Source organism: Rousettus aegyptiacus, unplaced genomic scaffold (assembly GCF_014176215.1).
Source record: "Rousettus aegyptiacus isolate mRouAeg1 unplaced genomic scaffold, mRouAeg1.p scaffold_m13_p_3, whole genome shotgun sequence".
Taxonomy (NCBI): domain Eukaryota; kingdom Metazoa; phylum Chordata; class Mammalia; order Chiroptera; family Pteropodidae; genus Rousettus; species Rousettus aegyptiacus.
The window spans coordinates 97,907,906-97,921,898 of NW_023416306.1; the positions used below are offsets into that span (position 1 = coordinate 97,907,906).

General features: G+C 37.4%; 1 protein-coding gene across 8 annotated transcripts in view; it reads right to left on the bottom strand.

Moving 5' to 3' along the window:
• NPAS3 (neuronal PAS domain protein 3) overlaps positions 1–13,993 on the bottom strand; it is an 802,977-nt gene that overhangs the window by 228,998 nt on the left and 559,986 nt on the right. For all 8 annotated transcript variants that reach the window (XM_016123630.2, XM_016123628.2, XM_016123625.2 and 5 more), the window contains one exon: positions 1,129–1,218. In XM_016123630.2, the coding sequence (XP_015979116.2) occupies positions 1,129–1,218 (90 nt within the window). The remainder of the gene's footprint in view (positions 1–1,128; positions 1,219–13,993) is intronic.

Sequence of the window (13,993 nt, forward strand, 5' to 3'; positions counted from 1 at the left end):
CCCCAATTCTCCGCAAATGCCAAATATCTCCATTTATTATTTTCCAATGTCTGTCTTGATTTCCAGCAAACTCACTGATAGCCAAAAGGTTCCAGCCATGCTGAAGGCCCCCCTTAGAACAGTGCCAACTTTTAGAAGCAAGGAGGGTGGAGTGGGTCCTGCTTAAGAGGGGAGAGACAAATCTTATCTACATCTTTAGCTCCAAGGGGCAGCTGAATGAGGAGTAGATTATCCATCTGGCAGATCATCACACAGACAAAAAAAATCCCTCCTGTGGAGAATGCATTTTCCTTGTGCCAAACCACCAGATGAAAAGGGTCAAACTCAGCCAATCACCTGTATAGGCACAAATATCCAGATGTTCAGCATTTTTATGGAGAAAACATCTGGATAATTAACTGGTTTGTAAACTTTTCTTCAGGGTATATTGGCATTCTGTAGACATAGCCTGTGTCCTGGGATCTAACGGAAGTAAAAGTTTTGTGTTCCAGAGGAATACTGAGAACTAATATCTAGGATTTTGTCCCGTGCCCCATTTGTCTCCACCTTCTTTTCTTTTAAGCTCTGACAGATTCACGTGAGTAATTAAACTGCAAATAAGGAAAGCTATCTTGGTTTACGAATTGTCTTTCAGCATTAGGAAGCATTTGCAAAAGCAGCAAAATATATCCTTGTTGGAACCCTCCCTGCAACACATTTTAATGGTCTCTTTCAGCATTTCTTGACTCCAGATGACTCCCTGTCATTGTGTCAGCTCCCAGGATAATGCAGGGTACTCCATAAACATCCAGTAATAGGACACAAGGGAAGCACTATTACTGTGTCCCTCTCCTATCAGGCACAGAGGTTCCAAAGTTCAAAACAACTGAGGGAAGAAACTTCATTTGTTCTCAATAAATTAATAATGATCCTTGGGGGGCGGGGAGGGGGACTAAAGTTTTTGAGCACAAGTTTATTCCGAACGTTCCAAACCGACACACAATTTTCCCACTGACTTTGTGAGAAGAGACAGGAAGAACCATTCAAGAATAAATTTGATAATTCATGCTAAGCAGAATGGGGAGGAAAAAACAGGAGGCTCAAGGAGGGTTCACAATCGCAGCCAAGAATCTAAATAATTTTACTTACTTGTGAGAGGCCAAGGTAGATGGAGACGGTTTCGGAAATGTACAAAAATTTTCCTTCTTGATTTAGTGCAAATACAAAGCCATCGAGGGACTGCAGAAAAAATACATACATAAACAGGTTAGTAAATACATATGAAGAAGATTTAATTAGTAAACACATATGAAGGAGATTTAATTAGTAAGGCATCTGATACAAAGCAACACATATCGAATTGAAGATCATTTTTTTCTTTCGTGTTTAAAATGGTCCTAAGACCTTTTAGTATTGCGCGTTATACATGAACAAGTTAAAGGTCTCAATTAAGGTTACAAGCTTTCCTTTATTTCAGCGACTTCCTTATGTCCCTGTCCTTTTGATCAAGATATATTACGTTCATGTATAAAATCAAGTCATGCTGATTTTATGAGATGTTGCCTTGATTTTTTTTTTTTTGGATTCGGTAGGTACTAAAATTGAATCAGCAAGATTCTTCATTTAATAGCTGCACTGGAATGAAAATTGTAATGAAATGAGAGAAAAAAGGGTTCTTACATGAAGAGAAAGTAAAATCACCACTTGAGCTACTATGGACATCAATAATTTACTAATTAATAAAGGACTATGCCCTCCTCACTCTCAGTGCTTACTGTGTTAGAACAAATAGGAATTGCCAATGTATTACGGGCGAATGTTTATAGGTGGAAATCTTACAAACTGTGATCCTTTTCTGCAAAGACTCTGTATTAAAGTTTAATTGTAATAGATCTTTCTATTATAACTCCTAAAACAGAAACAAAAGAAGAACTGATAAAGGACAAAAGGATGCTACACATCATCTGTGCCTCCTGAAATCTTACTTCGCTTTGCAAAAGGAGGGGCTGCTTTTTCAGTTTTGATGAGTGGAGTAAATCATCATGGATTCCAACTGTTATAAACCACTCAAAATGAGAATAAATGTGTTTCAAATTCTTGCCATCCAAGTGCATGTTATATCTTTCATCATTCTCATGTCTTTTGTTTTGCTTTATTTATTTATTTTTAAGCAGGTAGATTGCATAGGTACTGTTTGCACAGAAAACGAAGTTTTAAAGATTAGTATTGAAAGAGGTGGTGAATTTGGACGTATGAGAAACCCACAGTGGGAACAAGGTCTATGGCAACACTAAATTAATGACATAACTTTAAAATATTGAAATGTGTAAGAAGCATGTAAAATTCAATAAGAAAAATGCACTGCCTCAACTCTCAACAGTAATTTCAGTCTCTTAAAATACTAAACATGTTTTTGGAGCTATATATGAATATATGAAATATATATATCTATGTATATATATATCTATACATATGGTAATATGTGTGTATATATATATATATATATTTATATGTATATATGAAATTCAGATTCCACCCTTCCTGATCCCATTTCATAGACCTACTGGTCAGAAACTGTGGGTAGCACTCCACCTCTTCCTCTGATTTAGTAGGTTCTAAAAACAATTCAAAAGTCACATCGTATTGCTCCACATAAAAGCGAATTACACAATAAACAAGATTTTGGTTAAGATAGTACAATAATAATAGCTTACATTTATTAAGCAATATGTGCTAAGCGGTTTGAGTTTATTGTCTCTTTTCATTTTCTCAACTACCGTCTGAGGTAATTATATTATTATCTACATTTTATATACAAGGAAATTGAGGCTTAGTAAAGGTAGGCAACATGCCTGTCCCTAGTAAGTGGTAGAATTAGGATTCAAAATCATATTCAAACTCAATAACTCTACTACCTTCCACTAAAAATAAAGATTCTCTAACTGGTATGTGTACATTAATGAAAAAATAAACTGTACAGTATTTCTTAAGTCAAAATATTTATATTAAGATTCCGACTATAACTTCTTAAAACAAATCACTTGTTTTTGAATCCTCTCATTAGGAGTTGGAGACAAAGGGGAAATGGGCTGACAAGAGAGTTTATAAGTCACTTCCATGTAGGTCACCTCCTCACCTTTGCTTTATAATATCTCTCGTGGAACCAGCTATGGGATAGGGAGCAAAATACTATCTAAGGGAACTGGGCTCCTTAGCTTTGACAGAACCGCCACCCCCACTAGTGAGAGCCAACCTTTCAAGCTTAGAGTGTGGTACAGTGGAAACTTATTTTGAACCAGTGCAGAAGGGAGAGAAGTTGACTTTGTAGAAGTTTGAGAAGGATCTCATTTCAACATGCCTTCACCTCAAACAAGATGTCTCTTGTGGATAGATAACTCATGAGGATTAAGACTCTCCCGGCTTTGATCTTTTCTTCTTCCCCATGGAGAAAAGGCCCTGGTTAGGTTTTCCATTCAATCTACTAGCCATCGCTGGGCATACAATCACAGAGATTTGTGTAAGTCATCTTCTCAAACCTAAAAATGCCGCTGTCAGATTAGAAGGACATACACGAGAGAACTTTAATGGGGATGAGTGACAATGTGAAGTCTGATAGGGAGCAGAAGAAAGGACTGATGGAGATGGCATAGAGATAATCTGTAGTCTAAACTCTCATATTATGGGTGAAGAAACTAAGGCACAGAGAGGCTAAGTGGCTAGACAAGATCATACAGCCATCTAGTGCAGAACCAGGATTAAATCTGTTGTACTCCAATATTATTTAAGAATTTATGGCATTATATGGTCCTGGTTGGCTTAGTCAACTCCCAAGGAGACTGTATTTCTCAAGAGTGGGGCAATGTCTTATTGAACTTTATCTAGCCAGCACCTAACAACTGCTCAAAAAAGGCTTAGTAAATCCAGTTCTGCCTCCTAACCTAATGCTCTTTCCCTCATATCACACATGCCAGAATGACTAAAAGGGATGCCAATGATTTCCTCCAAGAGTTGTTTATGGAGCTATTAGATTATTTGCAGATTCTGATGCCACAGATGTCTAACATAGTCTGGGGTCTCTCCTGACATTTGGAAGATCAGAGTTAGACTGGATTCTTTTATAGTCTTCCAAAATACCCAGTGCTGTTCATTTGCCATCGACATGCATCCTTTACTTTTTCACTGAAGGGAGTATAATTTTTTAACCTTAGGTTCATAGCTCATGAACCTACTAAAATACTCGAGGTCTGGACACTATAGCAGGGGAAAGGAATATCTGGAGGCTAAACATCTGATGCTATTAAACAGCGGCGATCTAAGAACTGGCCAGTTTTGTTTGGCAAAAATAGAGGTTTTGACACATGTTCCAATTTCCTGGTGAGATTAAAACGAGTCTATGTCTACATGACACAAAGCATCCAGTCAATTCAATTAAAAATAACAGCCAATTTGGTGGGGAAAAAAACAACTACTCAGATTAGTTGTTTGTCATCATGCAGGTAAACAAAACAAAACGGGTTAGTTAATTTTCACTTTTATGCTTATCATTTCAGTCAATTATATCTACAGGGTGAAATGAATGTCTATAACTCAGGTTTGATTACCTTGTAAATAGAGAATGGGATATGAAACCCAGTCTACAGCAGATTGGCAAGGTCGCTCTTCACACAGCCATTACCTTCTCATTCAGGATGACCCCTGTTTATAGTTAGCTGTATTTTGCTACTTAGAAAAGTTTTAAGAGTAGCATCAATATTGGTTTAATGTGGGTGTCTAAGTGTTAAAAGGTGGGAGGAGGAAACAAACCTTCAATCAGTTATTCTTGGGAACCAAATGTGATTAATCTGAAAGTTCTATGGAATTTTTAAAAATTTTAAATCAAGAAAGCTACTATATACTGAGCTGTTTCGATCACTGCAGGCTACTTTTTAATTTTTTTTTTAACTGCCCACTGTTTTCAACAGGCACCAATTAAAATTCTGGGGTCAAAGGGTTAATTACATCTTCTAACTCAGTATGTAGAATTTTCTGATTATTAACTAAGGTTGGATTAAGATGAAAAAGAACCTACACAAATGTTAATGCTAGTCCCTCCTTGAGAAGATTTATTATAAAGCCATGCTGAAATCTATCTGCTTTCCTCAAAGCAGATGGAGAATAAAATCTTAGAAGAAATAGTAAAACAGACATTTTAAAGGCATACAAGTAGCTGCTTTATCGAGACAGTTTTCTTATTACTAAAACCAGTTTTAAGCCATCACAATGTGGCTGATAGGTGATTTCCTTTGTCACATCCCAGTAAGTCCATGAGGTGCACATTCAGGAATGAGGCTTGGATACAGAAGTCAGGAGCTACAGCATCTCTGAATAATAATGCCTGTAATTATAATTTCTATCCCCTATCATCAGTGTAACATATAAAGTATAAGGCATAGTTTCCTAACCACAAAAGCCTAGTGCCTCTAACAGTATTTGTCAAATGATGAAGTTATTTCCTTGCAGGGTATGAAACTAACTATAGCTTCATGATTGAAGGTATACTAATGTTTAATGCATCGTGCTAAATGGATTTATATTTGTTGAAGTAGTTTTGTCTCTGCTTTCTTTTTTTTTTTTTTTCCTGCATATTCCAGTGTAGCCGAATTTCAGAGTGAAACTTACTATGGTGCCCTTATAGGGACAATTCTCATGTATATCACTACTCTAACATTAGTGGTTCTTTCTTCTACATTCCAATGCAGAAGAGAGAAAAAAAAAATCACCTCAAACTCTTTCCCTATGACCTAACTCCAGTTAGAGTGAAGAATTACCAGTAGGCTAGGTTATTTTAATGACAGATTATTTTAAACTAAGCCTTCACCATCTGTTCCACCCCCTAATTATGAATGCAAAAAGAACATATTTCACAATTACATCAGTAAAAAAGTAAGATATACGTGATTTAAATGCATGCATGTGCTCCACGTCCAATGCACTGTGCATCTGTGATGTTCTTCCAATTCAAGCTTAGATTATAGAGAAAATACCAGTCCATGATATAGTTAGTCTCTAACACTCACAACCAACCTCCCCCCCGCCCCCCAACATCCAGGGGTTTTAATTGTTGAGACATAATTCTTTATGGAAAGAGCCGAACATGAATTTGAGCACAATGCTTGCAGCCATTAGACACAAGTATTTTATAACAGCTAACATGGCTTTGCAGTTAATAAGGGAGGCTGTATGAGAAAACTGCTTCTGCTACCCTGAGCAATGGGTTAACATCAGAAATAACTGAGTCTGCTCGTGAAGCACACCTCCATCATCATGAAAGGCTGGATGAATAAGCCAAACATGAACGAAGCTTGGCCTGGAGAGGCGTTACAAGGCTCCAATACCTATCTTTCCACTCTGTTTTGGCAGCAGATAAAAGAGTTAGGAAGGGAAAAATGTTTCTTAAATTTTTTGGCCTGTGGATACAATAACACTTTGATAGAGCTCATGAAAATGTCATATTGCCCTCTGATTGCACTCAGGAGGGGATGCTACAGCGCTCACGCACACACATGTGGACGCCTAGCTACTTCAAGGAGAGCCTGGGATGGTGCCCAGAAGTGCCCACATGTATCTGTTTGTGGAGAAGAAAAGCTTCCCAAATTTTGTCTTCGCAATCTGAGTTTTAACAATCAAGCACTGTGCAGAAACAAAAACCTGTTTTTAAAAAACAGGATTCTAAGTTGAGTATATTTTCTCAGAGCGGATAAAAGCAGACATCAAAGGTTCGGGCTTTTATTTAACTCTTAGGAATCTCCCAGAGCTGTCTGTCTCCTGTGCCTCTTCCTTTGCCCGCCACTCCCCACCCCAGCGAGTCAATAACATGAAGGATATAGCACAAGTCATATTATCACGTACCAAAAGCCACAGGTTTCCTAATCACAACACCAAATTCAATTAGTTAGGTAAAATTTGACTATTTTCCCACCAAAAAAAAAAAAAATCCAGAACAATAAATCTTGATGCCTCAACACACCTTTCCTAATGGTTTCCTAAAACACACAAATCCAAACATCTTAGGTGAAAAAACAGTGCAGAGAGGCACAGACGGCCTCTCCTCAGTTCTTAGAGAAGAGGTACCAGAGTAAAAGGGGAGATGTTGAGCCAGTGAAATGTTAAAACATGAAAAGAACAAAGACATCTGCTTTCTGAGCAAGGAGATCAGGTTTTGCTTCTGCTCATTAAAATTCCATTTTGTGGGAGCTGTGTATCAAAGTGCTGACCTTTTTTTCTCTGGGATGCTAGTTCAAGCCTTACATCCAGCCTTGAGGGATGTAGATTTCTTGATTTGAACATCCAGCCAAATGGACAACAGGCTCTGGTATAAAGACAGGGTCTGGCATTTGGTAGAATCAGAAGTGTCTGTGTCTCTGAGCCACCAGGGACAGCAGGCAGAACCCACATTATCTGTGGCTTGTCCTGGGGCAGTGGGACTCCACTTGAGGCATAAGTGACCATGTGCTGCTGCTCACGAGCATTTTTTTTTTTTTGCCTTAAGAGGAGGATTCCCACAAGTTATTCTAAGGTACAAATATTCATTGGAATATTAAAATGTCTCCTTTTTGTGCATGTGTTATACTGAAACACAGGCTCCTCCGAAACCAGGAGCTAATTCCTTATTGTGCATCTTTCCCTTTGGATTCAGAGTTCTCTTTCAAGTTAAAGAAGGAATTTCCATGTCAGCAGGAGTAATATAAACAGTACCGAAAGGCTTAAAAATGTCACTGCTTTGCTTTGGCTACACAATGGCGCTTGGTCACATGCAGGGTTCCAGGTGTGTTTAAAGTTGTCTGCATTATACAAAACAACACAAAGAAAAGAACAGATGTTAATTGTTTCTTGGACATCCTATCTTGTAGATCACACACTACTAGAAAATAGAGGATGGTCATATTATATCATATATATATAATTATACATAAAATATATTATAAACATATAATGTATGCCATCATATTATATTATGTTTTAAACAATGCTCAGTTCATTCAAATATTCACCATAGAGGGAGAGGAAAGGAACAAAACTAACATTTGTCAGGCAAATTACACAGACCAAATGTGAGACAGTTATTATTAAATACTACTTTACAGATAAAAAAACTGAGGCTCAGGGAAATTAAGTACATTGTCCAATGTTACACATCAGTACGTGGTAGATGTAAGAAAGGACTCTCCTTTTCCTGCTGCTGCTGGGACTACCTGCTGGGTATTATAGTTGTTTCACACCCCATCATAGCTCCTGGAAATCTGTGCTTCCTCCAGCATTTCTTTCCATATAAGCGATTCTCATACTCGTACTGTTTAAGTGTGATGCACTCAGAAAACACCTATTGAGTGCTTACTATGTACCAGGCCGGTGCCAGCTGAGGTTTCACAAAGCTCAAGGATGACTCAACTCAGGAGCTGCTTTCTTGAAAACTCATTTGTGGATCTGAGACTAAGATAATGAGTCAAGTTAGAAATTATAAAACAAAAAGCCACAGGGCAAAGGCAATTTCCAGCTTAGGATACCATCAAAACACTGTGGGGACCACTGTCTGATATCACCAAGCCTCACACCTCTAATATGCTGTTGTTGGGATGGAAAAGGCACGGACTGATGGAATTTGTATCTTTTTTCAGTGTTACTGAGGTATCACTGACAAATGGAATTGTAAGATATTTAAAGTGTACTTTGTTATGATGTGATATACACCATAAAAGGATTTCTCCCATCTAGTTAATTAACACATCTATCGCCACACGTATTTATCCTTTGGGAATTTGTAAACGTACAGTCAAGGTGCTAATGCCTAGAAGTGGAGAAAGGACCTCAGAGTTAAGAAAATGATAGAAGAACCACACCTCCCAACAGGCAACTGCCAGGACAAGATGTGGGTCCCAGACGTGAGCAGGTCACGGGGCTGGCAAGCGTGCTGACGCCATTCCCCGTCTCGTAGTTTTCCAATTATACTTAGGGTTTTGTTCTTTCTGGCTCTGGTATTCTACATCTATTTTATATAGAAATCAATGTGAAAATAAGACCGGTTTTACAGAAATTTATTTTACATTCATGTTTACTTGACAGTAGATTGTCATTGATGCAAGGTAGACCCACATTGCTGTTTCTGTTATGGCTGGCTATGACATGACTGTTTACGGGGCAGTTGGTAACTTTAAAAACAGTCTCTTTAAGAGAAAATAATGAAAACTTTCTACATATATTCCTTTACATAAGGAGCTTGTGTCAGGGGTGGTAACAATGATTAAAGAATGCTATAATGAATTTAGCATATTAAAAGACCATTTAGAGACCTGAAATAGTAATCTGGTACATTCATATAAGTCTCGTTTCAGTAAACATTTATGGGTATCTCTAGGGAAAAGGTATTAAAAACATTTGTACTAAAAGGAACTTGACTATAATGAATATAGTTGGCATGGGCTGAATAATGTTTTCCCCTAAATTCATATATTGAAGCCATAATCTCCAATGTGGCCAGCTTTTAGGAGGTGACAAAGGTTAAATGAGGTCATATGGGTGGGGCCCTAATCATAGGATTGGTAGCCTTATTAAAAGAGAAAGGGCATGCATCCAGAAAATGCTATGAGAGCACGTAGCAAGAATGTAGCTGTCTGCGAGCCAGCGATAGGTTCCTCACTAGAATCCTACCATACTGTCACCTTGATCTTGGACTTCTAGTCTCCAGACCTATGAGAAAATAAATTTCTGTTGTTTAAGCCACCCAGTCTATGATATTTTGTCATGGTAGTCCAAATTGACTCTAACATTAGTTTATAGAGATTCTGGTCAGGGAAAATGCTTAGGTCATGAAAACCTGTAATGTTAATTTCACACAAAAATCATTATAAGTAGACTCTTGGCTCTTTATTTTATATATAATTTATATAAATAATTTTTACTATACCGACATAAAGCTATAAGTATGATAGACTAATAATAGAAAGTTGCATTTAGTTGCAGAAATCAACAATGCTTAGGATTGTTTTTGAAATTTTTTTTTCAAGTAATTGCACCTCTTCTGGGTCTTACAATACTGAAATATTTGTATTGGTTTTCTGTGCATTTCAAGTACTTAGAGACTATACTGCTTCACTGCCTTAGCTCTCCATACAAAGCAGAGCTACACATGTCTGTGAAAACCAACTATTCTGATGAAATGGGGAAGCTGGTCCTCAATGATCTTGGGATAAACAACTTGGTTTACCACTGGCTTTAGTCCTCAGGTGCTTTGCTGACCTTCTACTTTCATTTCACAGTTGGTCACTAAGTCTCGGTGAAAAGGACCAGTGTACACCATTTGTCCACGGAGCTCACATTCCATTAAGGGCTCCAAGGAAATGCTTCTGCTTTTATCCCCATATGCCTGTTTAATACATGTGAACCAAAAGAGATTGTGGATTTTTATGGTTTGGTAACATACTTGCACAATAACTCATGTCATAAAAATTCTTCAGAGAATTTCTAGATGGTATCCTTCAAAGTAGAGCAGTTCAGCATGTGAAATTTGCTAGGGTCAAATTTGCTAGGTTTACTCTAAGTGACAGTCTACATTCATGCAATAAAAGCAGTGGTGCTTGGCTGTACATTCTGGCTTCTGCTGTGGTCCGATTCAGGAACAGAGTGAAAGGGCTGGGGTAGGAGAGCTGTGAGTAATCTTGTGAGATAAAGACATTAGTAAAGAAGAAAATTAAATTCTGGTATTTTCTACTGACTTCCTAAAGTAAATATATATATATATATATATATATATGCATATATATATATATGAAAAATAAGATTGGAGTTTCCTTTCTCTTTCTGATCTAGTTCAATGGCTATCCTGACCAGAAGAGAATTCATTGCCACATTGCCATCAGTAACTGGCTACTTTATTATTTGAATTTCCTGGATCAAACAATGCTTTAATCAAAATCTCAGTGAGATTTCATAAGAATCATGGGACTAAAGTTGTCTATAGAGAAGTATAACACAAATGCGAAGATAAAGTCTAAAGGGACTAGCTTGAATGTAAAATCAGATATGTCAATGATTTAAAGAAGGCAGACAATGTATCTAAACTGTGACACTATTGGGCTTACCATCTCCATGTCTCTGACCCACCATATGAGGCAGTAAAAATGATACGCTCAACTATTCTGTTTTAGCTATTTGACTGATAAGTCAATCACTGTGATGACTTTTTTTTCCTTTAAATTTTTGATTAAACATTTTAAAATTTTCTCAAATTTGCTTAAAAATATTCTAAAGATATAGTTCTGTTTGTTTTGAAGTCAAGGTTTTTTACTAGAATAATGCATCATGGATGTTAAAGGGCAAATTAGATTCACTACATAAACTGTCACTAACTGTTCAATTTTTCAGGAACAAATCTATTCTATAAATTTTGAGGTGCCTGGATACTTGGTTATGGGTAAATATATTCTGAGGTGCCCACATGCTCTTATAATTATCAAGCAGGGAGGAATCATTTCATGGAGCTAACAATGCCACCATATAAATTTCCCAAGGTAGAAGGTAGTATCACAAGATTTTGCCCAAACATAATCTTTCCTTTCCCTCTTATCCAGAGTACTATCATTGCATGGATTGTCCCCTTTCTTGAGTTCTTTAGTGAAGTCGGGGGCCAGTAAATGACATCCCAGAACTTGCCGGAGAATGGCGGAGCTTGAGATTCTGCTTTTTTCTAAGCAGCACATAGTGGAAGCCTGCAAGGCAGGTCTAACTTACTCTTCATTTTGTCTGGGGCTATTTGGCACAGGATGTCTCGGAACATCACACATCTTCTTTAGCTTTACAGGATGTATCACCTAACACACAGATGGAATCACCAGATAAAGTATTTTCGGTGACTCAGGGCCACGTGGTTTACTGAAGTTGTATAATAGCCATAACATTGTACATCCTACAAGGGATTCACTGTAACAATAATCTAGGTTATGCATGATCTATTCAAATGCACTGATGTGCAAATTCACAGTAATTCCAAAAGAAATTTGCAGCTGGCCATATTGATAATTCACTCACTAGAAACCCTGAATCAATAGTCTCAGTCTAATTCTAATGTGCACAATGATCCATTTACCCACTCTTTGACTTAAGCAGCTAAAGATATGTTAGAACAAAAATAATTTGAAAATGGATACATTTTACCATTCAATGCCTTTGATGAATGACAGTCTACCTCTCAATGACTATTGACTTATTAAAATTCTATTTAGTCTACAGAATTTATAGTGACCTCTGCTAAAAAGCCCCCTAATACCTTCAGTCACAACTATCACCTCCCTATTAGTACTTCTCAACCTTCTATGTCAAATGCATCCAAAATGTCAACGACAGTGGTATGAAGGGGCAAACATATTGATTAAACTCCAAGTCTGATTGTTCACTTGGCCCTCTGCCTGATTTCTTTTAAGGGCTGAGCATGTTCACTAATACTTATTTTCATTACTAGAATAGTATTTTTTTAGCTGTCCAGAATCCCAAGAGTATAAGATGACCAACTTCATAATGGAGAAATTTTCCATTTGTTTCTACCACACACTCTGTCCTAATAAAGGGCAGAAGTCCCTAAAAATTTAAGAAAGATGAATCCCCTATTATAACTATTCTTTAGACATAACTTAGAGTCTGAGTAAACACCAATCTCCTCATGAATGTTAGTAGCCTAAAAAAAGTGAGGAAGTATTATGTCACCTGAGATCACCTTAGAAATCACAGGGTACAGGCTCAGGATCAACAGCTAATATCCTATTTCTAGGTTCTCATTTTAGGCCCTGTTTCATTCTTTCTTTTTTCTCTTATGTCTTTTTCTTTTTCTCTTCTTCATTCACCCTTTGGTCTGCATCCTGCATTTATTCATGTAGTGAACGAAGTGCTGATGGCCGTGGGGATGGTGTGGTTGTGGTAATATGTGTGCACTGTACTTCACAGCCAACGTTTTCAGCATTCCTGTTCTGAATGTCTGTATGTAAAAACTGCCCTGGGCAGTAAAACAACTACAGATATGGTTACACATCTGACTCACAGATATGTAATGATTACTGACAAATTTTGAAGACCAAGTATGGCTCCAAGTTTGTGTAGGCTAGTGCAAATTTAGTGTGGCTAAACATTGGGGGTAGATTCTTTTCACCTCCAATGAGACTTGTTCATTTTAGCCTTGACCTTTTCCAACAAGTAAGATTTGTTTTACTATCTTGCTTGGGGGTTTCTCCTTAGTAATAAGATGACCTACTTTAATTTCTACTTAAATGCTTCACACGCTGGAGACTGAGTTCCCCTAAAGGACTGAGCCCCTAAAGACTCAAATTGGCCTCTGAACCCTAATGGAAGACTTTTATCCCAAAGCAAATAAAAAATATATTACGGGTTTTACAAACACGACCTTAAGCCTTTATGATTTTCTGTATGTTCCTTTTATTCTCATTATAAGTCATAGCTCTTTCTTAAGACATTTGCTGCTCTTCTCCTTACAAGATCTTGTTCTCCTTTCCTGGTTCTTTTCTGCCATGACAGGCACCTTTCATGAAAGGTGTATAGCCAATAATATTTGCCATTCCCTAAAAATCACACAGACATGGCCTAATGGCACATGGATGTGACCTACTCTGCAGGTCCAATGTCTTGCATGTTGGCTCAGGTCTCCACAGTCTTATCAACCTCCTTAATTCCACTTGAGCTAGTAAGACCAAGACAACATAATGGTGAATGACCAGCATTATTAGCAATACTCTATAATGCAGTGAATCCAGCTCTTTTGCATAATCTCATTCAGGTATAAGTAACGCACCCTCACAGAATGAACAGAAAAAACTCTTCCTTCACCTCTTTGAAAAACACAAACCTTCCTTTAATTGAGCTCCCTTAGTACACTGAACTATGTTATCACATTAAAATTTTCAGTAACGTGATATGACATAAAATATTCATTTTGAAGAGGATAAAAATCATTGTCCCAAAAGGCTTACTACATAGA